The 19,556-nt window shown below is 47.1% G+C and overlaps 1 protein-coding gene across 1 annotated transcript; it reads right to left on the bottom strand.

The window, feature by feature from the left end:
• Positions 1–5,890: 5,890 nt before the first annotated feature.
• LOC104045045 (vitamin D3 hydroxylase-associated protein) lies at positions 5,891–19,470 on the bottom strand. Its single transcript, XM_009504972.2, is given in 16 exon segments — positions 5,891–6,187; positions 6,493–6,638; positions 7,554–7,662; positions 9,847–9,886; positions 10,548–10,591; positions 11,178–11,277; positions 11,930–12,027; positions 12,664–12,755; positions 12,758–12,788; positions 13,593–13,717; positions 14,324–14,364; positions 14,924–15,130; positions 15,462–15,595; positions 15,937–16,080; positions 16,424–16,537; positions 17,591–19,470. Coding segments are annotated over 16 exon segments (1,764 nt in total). The 5' UTR covers positions 17,801–19,470; the 3' UTR covers positions 5,891–6,058.
• Between the last annotated feature and the right edge of the window lie 86 nt (positions 19,471–19,556).

Raw genomic sequence — 19,556 nt, 5'->3', positions numbered from 1 at the left:
CAGTGGAGCATGCAGTGGAGAATGATTGACCAGGAAACGGAAAAGGTGAAGGTTGGCCAGTGAACTTTGGGGCGTCAGGTTTATAGGGCTTTCTGGACTGCGGGAAGTTCTCTGCTGGAAAGGAAGGGCTGTGGAATCAGCTGAACAAAAGCAGCAAGGAAATAGCTGCTCTCCTATTTCCTGTGTAGGCTGAGAGGACAATGGGAGAAGGGGAAAAAACAGCTTGAAATCACAAGATTTCCCTGCATGGGGATGGGGAATGGTATGACAAGAGGATGTATAGCTGTGGGGTACCCACTTGCTCACTGAATCCCTTGGCCTATGCTGCTCCCACGGTCGCCAGAGGCTGTTTCAGGAGGCCTATGGGATAGGGCTCAGCACTGCCGTGATGTCTGCATGCACCAGAAGGAGAGGCTGTTCCACCCCATGATGGAGCATGTTGGTATTGCCTTAGGAGTAGAAGATCGCACAGGGCTGCAGGCCAGAGGAAAACTATTCCCAACAGACATTGGGACAGCTGGAGTCTGAGATCTTTCCAGCACAGATGCCTTTCACTACAAGCTCACAAGAACTATGCACTGAGCTGAAGGCAATAACCCAGCTAACATCAGCCCCAAAACAAAAGCCATGGTCTGTCTGTGATCTCTGCTGGTTTAGGATGGTGGGTCCTCCTACAGGTTCCATCTTGAAAAAGGTGTTTGGGCAGCTAGATTGTGCATTACAAAACTTTGCAAGGTTGCACTTGATGGCCAGAGGCCTAGAACCTGTGCCTGTACCAACAGAGTGTGGAACTGGATATGGAAAGGAAGGTGAAGAGCCTTCTCCCATCAGGGCTAGGTAGTCCTATAATGCTTCATTTTTCATCCATATATCATGTCCTTTCTTAGTGGTCATAAGAATTCACCGTTGTCTGTAACAGTTTGTGTCAGTAGGGAATGCTCTGCTCTTTGTTCTTAACTGGGGAAATTTATGAAGGACTCAACCAAATTGGTATTCTCTAACAAACAGTCTGGAGCTGACAGCAATTAACTATGTAGTAACAAATTAAACTGACCTTTTACTGTGTTCCCTTTCAGTGACACCTTTGCTCAGAGGATGCCGCCTCAGCTAAAGCACTGCTGGTTTTATGAGAGCAGTGGCATGGGGACATGACTGCAGCCCATCCACCTCCTGCACCTGCCCCATGGTGCTGGCTGCAGCAGGTGCCTCTGGAAGGCACATGTGAACAGGGTCAGCACGCAGCAATTCCCAACCCTTCCCCAGTCTCCAGGAATCCAGAGATTCTTCCAGAGGCAGAGGTGGGCTCTTTGCTTATGTGACAGCAACATAACTTCTATGATGTGCTGAGCAGATGTGGGATTTTTTTCTACCCATGCTGGCAAGTGTTCCCACATCCGCTTGTGCACTGGGACCTGTGCTCCAATCCTGCCCTTTAGACACTCGGCAAATGTTTAATGGAGACAGAGGCAGCTGTGTCTTGACCGACTTGGCATTTCAAAGGGCAGATTTACCAGCAGGCACAACGTTTCCAGCTGGCCGGATGCTGCTGAGGAAACCTCTTTTCCTATCAATGTGTGAGTGTTTCCACCTCTTTCATGAACCGGAGGCATGGCTACTCCTGCCACCGCAAGGCCACAGGCAGCCCCGCAGCTCCTACCACAGCCTGCAGCAGGGACACAGGCAGCAGGGAGTGACTGGAGGGAGTGAAGGTTGAATCCACCCTCAGGACTGGGATAGTTTCAAAATCCAAGCCTATTTTGCACCCTCCGAGTAGACCTGCTGAGGCACTCCAAGAGCCATATGAAATTAAAGAACTCAGCACTGGAGTTAAGATGAAAGCCAAGACCCTTTTCACAAGAAGATTCAGACTGAAGCAGCTGGTCTGGGATTTCACTGTGGCATCCACGACACCTCCTTCACCTTGGACCATCACAGAAAAAGGCAGTTAGACCAACTCAGACAGTCCTCTCTTGTCCCCAGCAAGGGCTGCACCATCTTTGCTTGCCGAAGCAAAACTGCATTGACTTACTGTCATCACACTCCATCCATCACCTTCAGCTCTCAAGCAGGCTGGGTTTTGACAGAAATTTTCTGTAACTAAACTGTCTACCCTCTAAATTGGTAATAATTATTTTAAAGTAAGCTTTGACTCCATTTTGATTAAAATGACAAAGAATAAATCCTGACAGTTGTATCTCATATTAATCTTTTTGGAGCCAAACACACTGATGCACTTTTTCAAAACAATTTACAAAATGAGGTACATTATCTGTGCTGCTCTAAAAGAATTTTAAAGGCATTTCACAAAATACTGAAATCAGAGTGAAACGGGCTGGTCCCCTCTGGAGAAGTTATTCCAGTTGGCTCAGAGGGCTGAATAAATGTTTTCTGGGAACTCTCCAGTTTCTGACTCATTTCAGCCTGGAGTATCTATTGGAAGCACAAGATTTTCCTCAATTACAGTCCAACTCCACCAACACTCACAGAACATAACAGCTGGTAAGAAACTTACCACTACTTAATCTGCACTTTTCCAAAAACCAAGAACATCAGTTGAGAGGTGAGGGTCTGTTTCTGTCAAACCTTTCTTACATTGCTCAGCCAGGACCCTGTTGACCCTCCCTGAATAAACTGCACCAGGCTGGGGAGAGAAACCTCCCATACCAACCCTCATACCTCCAACAGCAAGGGCAGCTTTTTCTCCTGACCATGCCTACATCTTTCTCACTTTTGTGGGTATTGCACTATTTTCCTTGGGCTTTTCCATAGCCAAACGGGTTGTATGGGTTCTACTTACAACTTCTCCAGCAAGGTAGAGACACCAAAGATGCTGCAGAGAGCTGTTAGTTCTTACAGGAAGCCCAGGAACATTCCTACTTCTTCCATCATGCCTGGTATCTTGCACAGGTCTGTCCCCACTGAGTCACTTCAGCACCCTCATGGTGAAGCACTGGGATGTTCCCAGCTGCAACGTGGCTGGGCACAAAGCTTACAGTAGGAAGTTGGGGTTTTCACTGGTCTTACCATGGGCAAGCAGGGCAGGGGGGAAGCCAGGTGATTTGAGTGCAAAGTAGAACAGTAACAGGGGAAGAGAAAAAAAAGAAAGAAAAAAGAAAAAAAGAAAAGAGCAGAATAAGACTGTGTTTGGAGAGATGAGGATCTGCACAGCTTACAGCTGTTTCAGAGTGAAAGATGTAGCAGCCCTTATTCTTGCATTTTTGTGTTTCAAGGATGAGCCTTGTTATGTCAAGATGGTTCATTTCAACTAATTTCAACATTTGTTTTTAAGCTAGAAACTTCAACTACCTCTTCCCTTGAAACTTGTTTGAAATTAATGTCTGGGATCCTGGGGAAGCTGATGTCTCTAATGCTCTCTGCCACTTTCTGTTTACACCAGAAAGCTCTGTTTGCGTCAGATACTGTCCTAACAACTCATGTTCTGCTGATATCAGTTATTCTAGAGAGATTTATTTGTTCCTGATGTTGTGGCTACAAAAACTCTAACCTGCAAACTAAAGAAAAAAAATGCTGCAAAATGAAGTCAGGTCAAATATAAAAGCTGGATTGTCTGATGACTCAATCTCTCAACCTTGCTCAGTTACTTATCCGGCCACAGAATGAAATGTGGGTTGAGGAGAGCACATTTAAATTCTTATTAAAGTAAGGAGGAAGAAGGAAAAAATGATCAAAGCAAAGACCACAGCCTGGATATTGTAGAATATCAGTAAAAACAAATCCCTTTTGTCCTAAGCAGCACTTCTACCTAATTCTCTGAGATAGACCAAAGCCTGTATTTTGGTCAGCACCAGGCAGCTGGACAAGCTGTCTGAAGACATGCAATACAGGTCTGCAAGGGCAGCACAGCCTGAGCCAACAGCTTATGGTGAAGGGGCCATGGAAGGGTTTGAAACACAGCGGGGCTGTGCTGGTGGGTGTGGGAAGGGTCTGACATTACCACTCCAGCCTGGAAGACATCTGGAGGAAGAATTCTCCTGCAAACCTAAAGTTATACCCACTAAAGGGCTTTCCCTCTTTGAGTTTCAGGCCCTGAGCTCACCAGACTGCTCTCAGCATCACCCTCTCCACTTTCGCCCCATATTTATGCAGCAATGCAAACTGACATCATGGAGAACCTGTCTTGAGAAGGACCCTGAGTTTTACTCAAGAAGGTGCTTTGCTCTCTGCCAAGCTGAGGCACTTACCTGCTCTTTAAATTCCTGAACAGACCCCCACATCTGGTCCAAACCTGTATCATGTTTCACCCATGCCTTGTCCATCTTCTTCTAAACATGTGTCCACCTCACGCTCTTCAATGCCAGGAGACCTTTGCCAGAGCTACGGACCAGGGCTGAGAGCACCCATGCGCTCTGCTTCAATATCTGCTAGATTACAGTGAGAACTTCCCTTTGGGTGCTGGGTCCTGGGAGCTAATGGCTGGCTGGAGGCAGGAGAAGGGAGAGCAGGAGGAACAGTAAATCTCTTCCAGAACCACCCACAAAGAGCAGCTGGAATGCAGAGCACAAGTATGCATGGGGGAATTCCTTTTAGAAATAGGAGCCTTTCACCTCACTCAGCCTTGCAAAGATATGGAGGGATACATGAGCAAAAGACATGGTCCCTTCCTTGTAAAACAAGTCTGTGCGTGCTCAGATCTATCCAGGAAAGCTACCTGGGCAGGTTAGCTGTTTAATGGTGAGCGCCCATCTTCCCTGTGAGAGGACAGCTAAAAGTCATTTGCTCCTGGCCTGATAGTCATGGTCATTTGGCAGACTCCCATCAGGCAGCAGCTCTGTGGCTGGTGCTGCCCAGCAGCAGTCCTGCAGAGGGAGGGCATCTTCTGGGAGCAGGGCTGCGCTGTGGACCTCCCTGCTCTGTTCTGAAGAGAGGATGGTGAGTCAGGCTGAGGAGTCAGGACTCACTGCATGACTCAGGCCTGCTTGTGAGCATGCAAGGCTGCTGGATGACTGTGGCATCCCTGCGCAGCCCCAGGGAGGCAGATAAATAACAAGAGCGGTGTTACCCCTTGGTCCTGTGGCTCTCTTCTCCAGTTGGGGAAATACTGCCTCCAGCCCTGGTGCCTGGAGAGATATGCAGGCTTGGAGAAGGCACGGATCATTGCTAACATTGATGCCTTGTTTCAAAGCACACTTGCCTATTCAAAGCATTTTGGCCTCCTCCATCACGCTCACCTTCCCTTCCAGCCTCTTCCTCCACCTTGAGAGGAGAGGATGGGTCGAGAAAAAATGCACAATTGTCACAGTGAGGTTGGAAGCACCAAACAGTGCAAACGATCTAAACATAGCCACAGAAATGCATAAACTCAGTTTTCCTTCATGGGCAACTGCTTATAGGCAATAAAAAAAAAATCCCCAACCTTCTTTTCCCATTGCTTAACGAGAAGAAAAAATGAGAAACAGAAGTGGAGACAGACCAGTCACACAGACCATTTCTCACAACTTATGCTTAAATGAAGAAAACTGAGCTTTCCGCTACTCACTGCACAGTTAAACTGCAGAGCCCACTTCCACCAGGTGGTGTGGAGATCACGAGAGTAAATGAGTCGGGAAGGGGCTCAAGAAGTTCATGAAGGAGAGCTTTCTTGGCAGCTCTTAAAAATGATGGGGCTGACTGCAAGCCTTTGCCAAAAATTTTCTTAGCCAAAGAGGGAATCCTGCACTTACCAGGTCATACTCTTCCACGAACATCTGCTTCTGCCCAGTGTTGGAAGTAAAATATTAGGGTAAATAGCTCTTTGATCTCATATCATGGAACAGAGATCATTACACTATAGTTATTGGACTCCTTTGGTCCAGCATTAACTCTCATTCCTTTCGTTTGTTTTTTTTTGACTCAGTTTAACACGAACGAAGAAGGACAATTTGGACGGAGATGAGATTTTGGCGGACTATTTTTAAACAGCTTTTACTGCCATTTTATTGAAACAGTGGTTCAGAGTCTGGAGGATGCTATCTACTTTGCTTTGTGCATCAGGTAGAAGGTGGCTGGAGTGAAGGACAGGGAACGAAAAGTCATCACAGTGAAGGCAGATTCCTAGAAATCACACATTTCTTTTTGTGCCGTGGGCAAGTATCTCCACCTCCTTCATGAAGCGAAGGCACAGCTCCTCCTGCCATGGCAGAGCCACGCATTGCACAGCTACTGGCAGCCCCACAGCTCCTTCCACAGCCTGCAAAAATTAAGCATGGTGCTGAGTCAGAGCACCAGAGCTCCTGGAGTGGTGCAAGAGGGAACTCTGTCTTTTGACACTACAGGAAGAGAAGACAAAGACATGCAAAGGGACAGTTGTCAGGCTGACCTACACCAGCCTAGCTGCACCACATGTGGTATAGTAATATGGTGTATGCAGACTGAATTACTAAACAAGCTCCCACTCTCATCAGGAGATGTAGACAAGCCTTGGGACAATGTGCCAGAGGTGTCACTGTGCCAGTCATAACCTTCTGCTAAGACTTAAGCTCTTTCCCCACTGACCTCTTTCAGCCTCTTATCCCAAGGGTCTCCGTAGTGCCCTCGGTAATGCTTCAGTTCTTCTTCGTCAGCTCTTGTGACCGTGCTGACCGGCACCACCCCAGCAGGGAAGTTTAAGACGTTGTATAAATTGGTGTAGGAGGTTGCAGCTGGAAAAGATCACAAAGAACATGCAAAATGGCAAAATTTAGTGTGCTGGGCCAGTAATGACTTTTGGATGACAGCTTTTTGGATGACTTTTGGGTTCCAGGAATTGTAAACTGGAGTTGCTGGACCTGAAGAGACCATGAAAACAGGCTGCTTTCAAAAGGACTTTTGATGGAGAGGTTTGAGGGCCACATTGCTGCTGAGACTAGAGAGAGACCTACGCTTTCACCTGTCAGTTGGGTCGAGGTTAGATCTGCTCTGGGAGAGACAGGTATGAGAATTTGATCTGATTCAGAGTCTGCATATATGTCTCCCATACTCTAAGGAAAAATCCCAGCTATCTTTTCAAGATAATCCAGGTGTCCAGTTATGTAACACCATCTTGGGGATTTTGGATCCCAAAGGGCCATTGCTAGAGAGATAGAGGACCCTGACTGTTTGCTGGAAGCTATAAAACTTTGCCTTTTTCTGCAAGGTACAGGCAATGAGCCTTTCTGCTATTTCTAAAGCCTTGGGAAATGTAAGATGGCCACATTCAGAAGAGCCTGGCCTTGTACTAAGGTCCAGCCCTTCCACCCCACCCCCCCAACAACTATCCTCACAGCCACTCTCTGCTGCAAGAGTAGCTCCTGGGCTTTCTGCAGGACAGACAATGCAGGGGAAATGCACCCATGAATGACTGGGACAGATCTGCCACTAATTGCTGCCCCATAATAATACAAACACCTGCAGCCCAGATGAGGTGTGGGCATGAGGAGACCCACTGGGAGGAGACCTCTCCTTTGCTTTCTACCCCAGAGGGAAGACCAAGCACCACACATGCTTTGGGGAATGTCCAAGGGACCAAAATATCTTGCTCCAGCTCTGCCCACAAACACCACCATGGATATACCCAGAGACACCTCAATGGAGATTACCAAATAGCTTCCCAGCATAGCCGTGGTTAAAGGCTGGCCCCAGCGCAGGACAAAGAATGACATCCAGCCTTAGCTTCCTCCATTTAGCAATGAATTCAGTGCGGTAATCCTAGAAGGAAAGACAGAGGAGGTGATAAAAATTGTCTGTTGGACAGCAGTGGTGGATCAATGCCTACAGCATAGGAAAAGAAGGGAAAAAACCTTCCTGGATACAACTGAAAATTCAAATAAAATCTGAGCTGTGCTTTGAAAGAGCCAATAGATTTTGTTCTTCTACCCTTAGGTTTCCTGTCAGAATACCATGAGCTGCCCAGATCTAGACATTAGTGCTATGTGCGCATTTCAGAGTTGATTTCTTTGAGTATTAACCCAATCCTTCCCGTGAACAGTTTTGTCTTTGTATTTTATTGAATGGAAATCAACAGTAGTTTGAAGAATTACATCTAGCTGACTAAAAAGTAAAATTTCCTAAAAACTTTGGTTATTTCAGTAGAAGAATCTAAAAGACACAAATTCAAAATATTTTCACAAAACCTTCTTTCACTCTGCATCAGGATACAGGTAAGAAAAAGAAGCAGCAAGAAACATCTAGGCAAGCCCAAGGTCTTCCCCGCACAGTGCAGGAGGCATAGCTTCAGGCTTGTGCTGTAGATCCAAGAGAAGTCTAGGTTTGTAGTCTGGTTTACCGCAGCTTTTCTGAACATCAGACAATGAATGAATCTTACTCAAAATGCTGTTTCACTTTGTCTTGGTAAATAGGCATGTGTGGACCACAGTATAGCTGCTTCTGCAGCCATATTCTGGTTACCGGGACGAATTTGTCCCATGGTCCAGCCCTTGTTCTGCACAGCTCTCTCACTCCAAATTTTCTGTACAATAGTCTTCCACATCTCTCATGAAAGCTCCAGCCATGAGGTTATTTTTCAGCCTGACCTCAGTTTTCATCTGCAGTCTGAGAACCTTCCTGCTGAAAGTTCAACAAATGAGATGGGTTTCCAGGAAATACAGTCAGTGTAGCTAACCTGATTGTTTTTTTCTGAGAGAAAAGCTGGTTGCTAGCCAAAATTTTGAATCAGCTCTTGTTTGAAGTAGATTAAAAAATGTGAGTATGGTTTCACTGAAGGAAAACAATTCAAACTATCTCTGAGGCCAACAAATTTTTCCAAGAGTTTTCATTTTAGTTGACTTTTTGGTTTTTTGGGTGGGGGTGGGAGAGAAGAGGAATCTGTTTTCACCTGAAAAAAACCCCAAACCCATTTCCTTCCAAACATGCCCATCAGCCCAGTGACCAGGCAGGTTTGTAGGAGTTTTTCCTCTGCCCTGTAATCTGACAGACCTGCTGCAAGTGAGTGTGCATGTCCATCGAGTGGCTGGCACTGATGGAAGCTGCATGGTGCAGGCTGGGGGCATGTTTCTTCTTGGGGAGGGTTGCAAGGGTGTCCCAGGGAACACAGGTTCTGCCTTGTGGGAGGACACCAAAACAGCTCAGCTTCTTTAGCCTTGCAAAACACCAGCTGAAAAGGGATACAATTGCTCTCTATAAATAGATCAAGGACGAGGGAGGCAGTGGAAAATACTGGAGAGGGGGGGTGCTGTTTAAGCTCAAGGACAGGAATAAAATGAGAAAAAAATGGAAATGAATAAACAGCATGGGAAATACAAAAGTTTCCAACCATCAGAGCAGGGAGGAGAGGAGCCAGGCAGTAAAAACAAATGCAAGCATAAAACTCAACTGGTTTTAAAGAGGAACCTGATCAGTTTGTGGGTAGCACTGGACTCAGTTGTCCAGGAGAATGCTTCCTATCTTATGTTCCTGATTGCAAATGAGTTCATATGCAATCCACCTAAGCCAAAGGGTTCACAGCCACAATTTCTGACTCCCAAGGTCTCTGCTTGATAGTTCAAACATGGTCTTAGCTTATGACAATAGCACCTAATGTCTGAAATGAAGGATTTGCACCGAGAGACAGAAAGAAGAAAAAATGAAGCCTCATCTTTAGTGGCTGTTCTTAGGCTACTTCTGCTTGGAAAATGCAGGGCAAAGGATAATGTTTCTTCCCTATCCTCCAGTAAGTAGAGACCTCCACATGAACATTGATTGCCTCAATCTCTTATCAATTCTTGTAAAGCTTGACTTTCAAAGAAAAGCCTAGGTCCTTTATTTCCACATGATCTTTTTCCAACCCTGAATCCATCACAGAGTTCAAAGCAATTGCTTAGGAAATCTAGGGATCTCTCACTATATTTCACTATCTTTAGTAAGGAGTGGGTAAAAAAAAAATAATCACATTACCACCACCGCTCCATGCTGATCCCAGAGGTTTTTGGCAGACCTGGAAAGGTAGCAGAATTAATCAGCTTTAGGACTGTGGCAACAGAAGACAATTAACAAAATGTACAGACAGCCCATTGGTATGTAAACCGCATGACCCTTCTGGGAACAAGCTATAGTATCACCAGCTGATTCCACTGGGTTCACATGTGCTTACAGGTACCTCAAAAGAGCTTACAATAAAAGCATGCCACCACAACTAGGTGCTCTGGCACCCAGACAAAGATCATGTCAGTCTTCCAAATTCACTTGATCCCAGTTTGGTGTGTCTCTGTCTCTCTTGGAGGGGCAGGCACCTCACATACCACACTGCACCCACATGCAGAGACCTCTGCGTTAGTTTGGCACATGATGTTCTGGGTACCAGAATCCACCTGATGGGGAAAGTAGCTGTAACTCTCTCTGTTGATCTCCATAGAGACATCCTAGCCCTGCCACGATGAGGATACTTGAGCTCTTAAAATAATCTCTGGCTGCATAGCCCTGGATAACACTGTGCTAAGCCCAGGTGGTGCTGAGGCAGCGCATATTCATCTGGCTCAGCCTGTGCTGCACAGCTGCATGACAGGGCATTGGCACAGAGAGCTGGCATCTACCTGCATGAACTGGTGGACACAGCCATGTGCACCCCCTTTCTCTAGAGCTACTTCAGTGTGTCTTACCCCACTCCACAGAGAGCGCTGAGATCCCGAGCAATTCGTGGGTACTTGTGGAGGGAAGAAAAGAACTTGGAATTAGTCAACAACAATGCAGCTGAAATAGCTGGCTACCATGTGATTGCATTTTGGGCACACTTCTTGTCATAGCAGAAGTGGCTCTAAAGAACAGGTATGGTTTCCAGTGAAGTGGTTTTACTCCCACATTAATTTATACATTTAATCACAACAACCCATGCCAATAATGTTCTAGACCACAGTTCTAGCCCTGGAGAGCATCCTCTGGATGTGGCGATGCTGTTTAGATCCTTGCTAGTGATATCCATTCTCTTGGATCCCACTGCTGGATGGTGTATGGCTCATGGGTTCCTGAGAGCAGATCATTTTTTGACCTCCCCATGTAAAACTCCCTCAAAAAGCTGTGGGAGCCTTGACTTGTGAGCAAAAAACTTGGTAAACTCAGCCCGGGTTTAGAGACTGAGTGTGTTTAAGTGCATTTCACTATGAAGCCCATCAGGCACTTAACATGAAGCCGCAAAGCACTCACAGAAGGGAACAGCCTACTTCCCTGCACAGGGAAACTTCCCCACCTTGCAGATTTCCTATAACACAGGTGAGACATGTCCACACACTTACTATGGGCTTCAAAATGATAGCCAAGATCCTTTTCACCAGAGCAGGAAGCCTGTAAGTATTGAACTGGGATTTCAGGTTGGGATCCACGATGTCTCCTTTGCTGGAAGGGCAGAGAGTGAGGGAGAAGTCAGGACAAGCCATCTGTGCCAGAGCTACAGCACAGCAGCACTGTTTCCGAAGCAGGGTTTGTCTTAGAGCAGAGTTGCTTGAGACAAAATCTGCCTGTTTCAATCCAAAACACTTGAATGAGAGATGTTCATGTAGGGTTTAGATGCTCAGGTGTAAATGCTCGCTGCAAAAGTTATAGAGAAATAGGTACTTTGCCTGTGTTGTCAGTGCCATACAGCCTTTGGAATGCTTTGCAGTGGTGGGGTCACATACAACCCTGGGCATGTTTCACCTTGAAGTAAGCAAGTGGCTGGTGGGGTGTTTGGCCACTAGCCAAGGCTAATCCAGTACACCTCTGTAGGAAGTTCTATAATGTGTGGTATTTCCCATGTGCCATGGACTAATTACACACATAAAAACCAGTTGCCACAGCACTGTTGACACATGGTATCTTATTCCCGTACTGTGTTATCCATGTGCGTGAACTGCTCTTGTGAACTAGCTGCTGCTTGTGCTAAATTTATCCTTCCAGAAATTGTTCCTCTGCTGCTTGTTATTCAGTTTGCACCCACAAGAATATAAACACTCTGGATGCAACCACTGCCAAGTGTCATGGCCCACACTGAAATGGGGGTTTTACTCACAAGCAGTCCACAAGGTGAGCAGCACCATCTGAGAAAATCCCTCTGGTGAACAGCTCATCTACCATGTAGTCAATCTTGGGTGGTGCAAAGGGAACAAGCTGCAAGAAAACCATCCCCGTTCAAGAGCCAAAGAAGAATGATTCATAGAGCCCTCTGTGAACCTCCCTGCCCATCTCCAGGGCATTAACACATATTGTGATCTGGCACAAGCTCCACTTCTCCACACGTTAGAGAAGAATTTTTAGAGGCTTCTTCCAAGTATTTTAATTAAATTGCATCATTGGAACAGCTCCCATATAGAAATCCCCATTGGTGGAACCACAGAGTAATTTAGGCTAGAAGAGGTGCCTGGTCAGCTGCTCCAAGGCCCTTCCCGCTTACCCACCAAGAAATCTGTAAACTGTGTTTAACAGCTGAGCGATTGTGGAAACTGTTGTGAGTTTGATATTCATGGGAATACCAAACATGATGGAAAAAACAGTGCTTTAGGAAAGGGGTGACTTGAAGGTATCTGAAGGTGATTCGCCTGTCTGCTAGGCTAGGAATATAAGCAAGATTGCTTCAGTTTGGGAAACAAGCTGTTGCATTTGTATTCCTTCTGCTTTGTGACCTTTGCAGCAGGGAGGGATGGTCCCTGTTTTATGGGCAGGAAAAGCAAAGATGGGAAATTACTTGTTCAGACTCTGTAAGGAGCAGGATAACAGCTCCAGGCAATCACAGGCATGAAAACCCACCGTGTGTCCTGCATCCTGCAGGAGCTTTCTTGTCTGCTGGATGGCCCGTTTCATGCTGGGTGAGGGCTGGAAGTAGCCATCTCCTTCATATACCCAATCCGAAGTGGCTTTGAACTGGTGTAAACCTGTGAAAAGAGGAACCATCACCTGCACATATGAGACATACAAGATCAGACCATTCCCAGGGCATGGTCAGGACAGGTGCTTCACACCTGGCTATCTCAAAGGCTGGAGACATGTTGCAGCATGGCAGGAGGTGGCGTCAGAAAGACCATACCAAGGACAACTGTCCTTGGTATGGTCTTTCTGACGCCACCTCCTGCCATGTGAACATGTCTCAGCTTTGAGATAGCAGGTGTGAAAGCACCTGTACTGACCACATGCCTGGGATGCCTGGCTGTGGACAGAGTTCAGGGGCCTGTTCCTCTAGGGTAAGTGTCTGTAATGTTGTCTAAGTAATAGTCTGTATTGTCTGGGTGTCAGGGACAATGGATCCTAGGATCCTAGGACCTGAGCCAGAAAGACACGATCAGATGGTAGAAGTAGAGAGCTAATGGCAAAAGGCAATGATTTCTTAGGTCAGTGACTGGTAAATCAGGCTCTCTAATTAAAGGTGCAAGGGATGAGTTCCTCCGATCAGTAAAAATCAGCTCCTTTAGGGAGTGGGCCAGGATGGAGACAACAAGCTTGTTCTGGACATTGCCAGGAACGGAATCTAGCGGGTCTCATTAGGGCAAGCCAACAGGGGCCTGCCAACCCTGCTGTGTGGCTGCTTCTTGTGGCTGCTCATTTAGAGTGTCCTCTCTTCAGACAGGCATTTGCTTCCCTGGGTCCTTCACTACCCTGAGACACGAAACCAGGTAGGAATCTCCCAAGATCTCACTTTGTTGCTGGGCAAATGGAGACATGGGATTGCCTCTGAGCCTCACCTCCTCATCAAAGGGGATGGGTGGCACGGTGGGGTCCAGCTGGAACATCTCCTCACAGAGCAGCGCCTTCATGCAGAGGGCCAGGCTGTCCACATCTCTCGCCATCGGCCCCAGCGTCCCTGTCACTGCAAGCACAAAGTCCTACCACTGCAGGCACATGGGCTGGTGCTGTCTCATAGTTACTGGTAGGGGCCCAACATGGAAGAGTTTCAGTCAGGCCAGGGAAGAGGAATGGGGAACGAGTGTAAGGTGCATGGAGGTCCAGCAGGGACAATCTGTTAAGTCTCAGAGCAGAGGCAACCTACTGAGGCTGACCTTCTGGGCCAGGCTTCTGCAGGCACAAGGCCCACTCGAGGGGAGGGAGGACTGCAGCCTTCCTGCCAACAGCAGTACTGCCTGGCAGCAGCTGAAGCTAGCAGAGTCTGTGGAAGCATCTCCAGTGAAATATCCCAGGCCTTTGGGATGCACATCTCGCATCTCTCACTGCTATGCATTTCATTGCCTAAACGAGCATTTCTTCAATTCTGCTTGGATTCAGCTAACACCTACAGCCATCCAGAACAGAAGAAATGTTGCAAAATGTAATAGCACAAAGCAGGCCCTGGATCACTGGTTTTGACTGGCCATGAGACACATAAGTGAGCAAGCACATTTACTGGCATTTCAGCAGAAGGAGGAGATATTAGAAGCAAAGGTTTGACAGTAGTAACATGTAATCTGGATGGACTTACCTGATTTCATTCCTATGATAGAAGAAACCACACCCAGTTTGCTAGGGACATAATGGGAGAAGCAGATTAGCAGCAGCTCTTGCTGTAAGGCAGGTCACCATGCCGAGTTGCAGACTCCCCATTTGCCCCCAGCCAACATCTAGGAGGGCAAAAGGTCCTGCAAAGACTTGACACTTTCTAGGCTAGGAAGACTTCCATGGTCTCTAAGCTGCTAGGTGCTAGAGCCAGTTTTTATCATCTCCTTTCCCTGGTGCATCTAATTCCTCATCTGTAAGCAAACCACCTCTGATAAACAGAAAACTCCTACAAGCAAAGCAAGGGCTGGAAAACCTCTGAAAAGGAGATGGCCCTGTTGTATTTGCTTTTAGCATCTTGGCCAGGGATATTAAAAATTTAATAAGTCTTTGCTGTGTTAACAGATGGAGGTCATCCTGTGTTGTTAATAGAGCCCTTAGCACTAGCTGACACAAGGAAACTGGCAGGTTAGGGTGCTAACTTAAACCTGCAGGAAACCATGGACTCTATTGTGAAGTTTGATGCACTGTGGAAGACGCTTTGCAGTCTCCATGGTGGATGGAAGAAGAGGATGTTGGGATGTACCTGATCCTGTTGCCTGTGGGTTTGAGCCCGCACAGCCCGCAGAAGCTGGACGGCAGGCGGATGCTGCCAGCTACGTCTGAGCCAATGCCCAGGATGGAGCCTCCCCCTGCGATCAGAGCTCCTTCCCCTCCCGAGGAGCCCCCAGGGCTCTTCTGGTGGTTGAGAGGGTTCAGAGTCTGGCCAAAGATGAGGTTGCTGCAGTCATAGCTGGGGAGAAGAAAATCAGCAGGTGAGTGAGGTACTTCTGTCTCTGCAAACCATCACTACAGGGCACAGAGCATCCATGCAGGGATGAGTGTGGAATCAATCCCAGCAGGTAGAATCAGCATGTAGTAGATTTGTTGGGGGAGCTGAATTTAATGAGAAAGAGGCATCAAATATGAGGGAAATAACAATTTCAGATTGAAACAAGGAGGCAATTAACTCAATGTGCATGATTAACCTGGACAAGGGTGGAAACTTGTGCATGCAGGCCCACCCTCTCTCAGATAGCAAGAGTCACATGTCATAGCGTTTTCATGAAGGCAAACGTGATTACTTTATCATCGTCTGTGGGATGTTGGTTTTCACAAAGGGGATTGCCCCCTGGCTCTTTAGAACCTGGACAATGACGCTGTCTTCTTCCTTCTCTTGGCCCAGAAACTTCACCATCCCTCCAGAGGAGACGTGGCCCTTGGGGATGGGAAGCAAAGCTCTTTAGGTACCAGGAAAGATGCTGTTCAGAGCTGTGACAATAACAGACATAAGTCCTGATGCCTCCTGTGGCAAAGTTCCCACCTAACTTTTCTCACAGGCAGAACAGGACCTGACTACCCCAGGGAAAACCAGATCAGAGCAGGTTAGAAATTTCTGCAGAAAAAAAATTTCATCAGAAGAAAGACAGGTTTGCTGGTCCCACAATATTTTGTCCAGAACATCCTTGCCTGAGGAACTCTTAGCCAGTTCTGTTGAGGATGGGACATCCTGGCCTGTTCCCAGCCCCAGGCCAAGAGGCAGGGGAATTAGGGATGTACCTTGCAGTTAATGTGGTCCTTGATGCTGATGGGAATGCCATAGAGCAGCCCCTTTTCCTTCTGCTTCTTCAGTTTTTGGAGCTGATCCTCACAGCCATGAATGAAATCTACCACGCAGTTCACCTCCCGAGTCACCTCCAAAGCCTCTCCAGAGCAGAGAAGCGCAGCAAGACAGGTGCATGGATGTAAGGAAGGAAACAGTATTTAAATTGATTTTCAAGCTGAAAATTCAGTCTCCTCAAACCTCCAGCATTCATTATGCAGACCTTACCTATAAACCTTAAATGTTTCTTGCTGGGATAATTTTCTGTCCTGGATGTCTGTCCTACTTATTTGCCCATAAGCTACCCTTCAGATGTCACAGTACTGACAAATTTCAATCCCCAGCATTGCTGGTTCACTCAGCAAACAACCTGTTTTTTAATTTGAAAGCCCCCACTGCAGACAAGTCCCAGAGCATCTCCCCCTTGCTGGAGGTATCACTCACTTTGCCCATGTAGGAGTAAAGGACACTTTCTGGGGACAGGGACCCCTCCTTCAGCTTCTCCACTAGCTCCACCATCGTCAGCGAGAGGATATGTGCAGTCTGGGTGCCTGGGTTCTGAAAAGGGTAGGAAATCATAGAATCATAGAATCATTGAGGTTGGAGAAGACCTCTAGGATCAAGTCCAACCATCAACCCAGCACAACAATGGGGTGCAGAGGGAAGAAAATGACAGAAAAAGGCTGGTGTTTAGGCTGCAAATACCCAATTCTAACATCTGCTCAGCAATGACCTTGAATGGAGAATTTTAATAGACATTCCCTGTAGAAATGCAGGCTTCCTGCATAGCACTGCATGTACCAGAGTGGGGAATTTGCTGACGGGGAATTTGCTGAGTCTTAGTTCATAAAAACAGAACAAAAACAGTCAGGAAAATGCTTCTTGACTGGAGAGTTGTGTGAACCTGTAAGAGAGATTTGACCTGTCCCTGTTTACTCTCCTGCAGGCCTTCACCCCCCTTCAACTCCTAGACAATGTGTTGAATAGCAGCTCAACGAGCTAAAGTTTTACAAAATTTATCATTAACATGGGGGAGAAAAAAAAAAAGTGTGTGGGCTGTTCGCAACCTCTCTCCCAAGAAAAGAATAGCAGTGGGTATTTATTATGGGTTTAAGACAAATCCTAAATGCAAGGACCTGACCTCCTAAAATCCAGGTGCTTCTTTACCTGGGCATGGGCAAGAGGAAATGGCTTTTTGTCACCGATGTAAAGCCCCCCCATCCTTTGAGGATGACAGGGCAGACAGGTCCCTGTGGAGGGGCAGAGGTAAGGAGGATGGGAGAGGAAAGGCTTGGAAGTAGGGATGGATGAGGGCCAAAGGGCATAAGGAGGTCTGGGGTGGGGATCTGACTCAGAGGGTCCCGAACTCCAATCCATCTTTCGTCCTCAGGATTCCCTCAACAGGCCTGTATTAAGAAATACTTCCTTTACGCTGTCTTTGCAGGAGGGTTTTTTTTGTGACAATGGAGGGTGGTGACCCTCAAAAAAATTGGTGATGAGCAAGAAAGTGCACATGCCCTAACAACCGTTCAAAGATTGAGCAGCACCCCCTCATTTCTTTGGCCACGCAAAATACAATCCCTTCCTCCCACACACTTTCCCCCAAATTACCTCTTGCTTAAACCTGTGAGCTGCCTTCTCCATTCGCTCTAAGGCCAGATCCCGTGTCCTCCTTGCCTCCTCCATTTTCTGCTGGATCTGCCTACGTTCCAGCCATTTCAGTAGCACAATGGCTGCAGCTGAACTGCAGAGCAGAGCTGAGAGGGTGCGAGGGTCTCGCCATAATGGATCTAGGACCTGCCACAGTCGCTCTTGGGTCATGATTCCTCTCCCAGTCCTTCGTGTTCTGGTCCAGCTACGGACACCTGGGTCTCCCACCTTCTCCTGAGGAGGGCTGTTGAATGCAGACTATGCGATTGCCTGCTGTGCAGGATCAGCTCTGAAGCAGAGTTGCATTAACAAAGTCCAGGAACAGACTTTTTAGACCATGGACTTTGAAAGGGTCTGCCTGCTGGAGAAGTATTGTGGGTTGGGCTGCAAAGCAGTGCGCTCAGCTCACACTGGTCTTGGGGGGGATGTCCCCCAAGGCTGTGTTTCCCCAACCCATTGGCCACTGATGTACCTGGCTACACACAGGGGACAGAGCTGATTAACAAAGCTGAACGTTTGCAAAACCCATGTGTGGGCTACCACTACTATACCCACCTTGCACATAAGCCCATTTACTAGAGGTGCTCAGCCATCATCTCTGTCTGTCAGGCAGCAGCATGTGCAGCCCTTTGAGCTTGGGACAACATAGCCCTGCTTGTTCTGGGGAACCTGGCACAGGGTGTGAAATTGCACCTATTGGAGGAAAAGGAGCTCAGGAGAACCAAGAGTATGAAGGTATAAGCAGCACACAGTGACTCTGGAAAGGCAGTGTGGAAGGAGGTATCTGAAGATGCCTTCAAGGACTATGCTCTGTGCCATTTTCAAGCCAAGCCCCTTTGAAGAGCATTTTGGCAAGCCATATCAGGGGGTGAGCACTTGTAGGAAATCCTCTCTGATGGACCCAGTATCCTATCTGCTCTCCAGTTTCTAAGCCATCTTCCAGCCAGCACAAGGCAAAGGAGCCAGACTATGCAGCCTTGCTAGACCCAGGAGCTGACTCTGCCACGGCTGCTCCCCACCTATGGGACTGTCCCCAAGGGTACAGAAAGGAGGGAGTGAAAAATTCAAACTTCTCTCAAAATTCAAGTCTGAAAAACTACAGGGAAGGAACAGATGTCTCTGATAATTCTTTGCCCAGATGCAAGGCAGTGTTGCCATATCTGGAGAGATGCTGGCTCTGCTCCAAGTAGGGTAGCAGAGCTTTTAAGGAGGCTGCATCCAGGGCAACCATTGCTCTCTGGTGGAGATGTCTTGTTTGGGGACTGAAAACCAGTGATTGTGCTGCTATCGTGTTACCTCACCTGTTACAGACACATCCCGTGGGATTATTCCTGTGGCAGCAGAGAGGGAGCTCGGGGAAGAAGAAAGACCTCACAGAGAAATTGGTTGCTGACTGGAAAGGCAAGGATGATCCTCCCTGTTCAGCCAGCACAGAGAGCAAAAAGAGCCAAACAACTCAATGTGGATGTCACCAACCTCTCCCCACTGACTGTAGGTACATGGTCTTCATTGCCCCATCCCAACCTTAAGCTTCAGTGCTGCTATTGACACTGACCTGCCTCCGTCCAGGCTGGGCTGGGAGCAGCTTGCAGCTGGCCGTTTTTGACAACATCAGGTCCCCAAAGCCACACAGCAGCTTTGGCCCTCGTTGCAAATACAGATTTGTGGATATGGCCGACTACACCAAATTGTCACAAATACAACCTTGTATATCCTGCCGACTACACAAAATATCAGGAATATGATTTGTTACACAGCTTTAGTTAGCAATCTAAGATTTATTAATATTTTTGAGATAGATCACAGCATTAGATTTTATAATTCTTAACAGCATTAGCCGATTCAAAACAGCAATTTGACAGAATTTTTTACAATCAACCCAAAGATTTGAGAATGGCAAAGTTCACTCTATTACTTACATAGAAAA

This window comes from Phalacrocorax carbo, chromosome 6 (assembly GCF_963921805.1).
Source record: "Phalacrocorax carbo chromosome 6, bPhaCar2.1, whole genome shotgun sequence".
NCBI lineage: Eukaryota > Metazoa > Chordata > Aves > Suliformes > Phalacrocoracidae > Phalacrocorax > Phalacrocorax carbo.
This window is presented reverse-complemented; position numbering and strand designations above follow the sequence as displayed.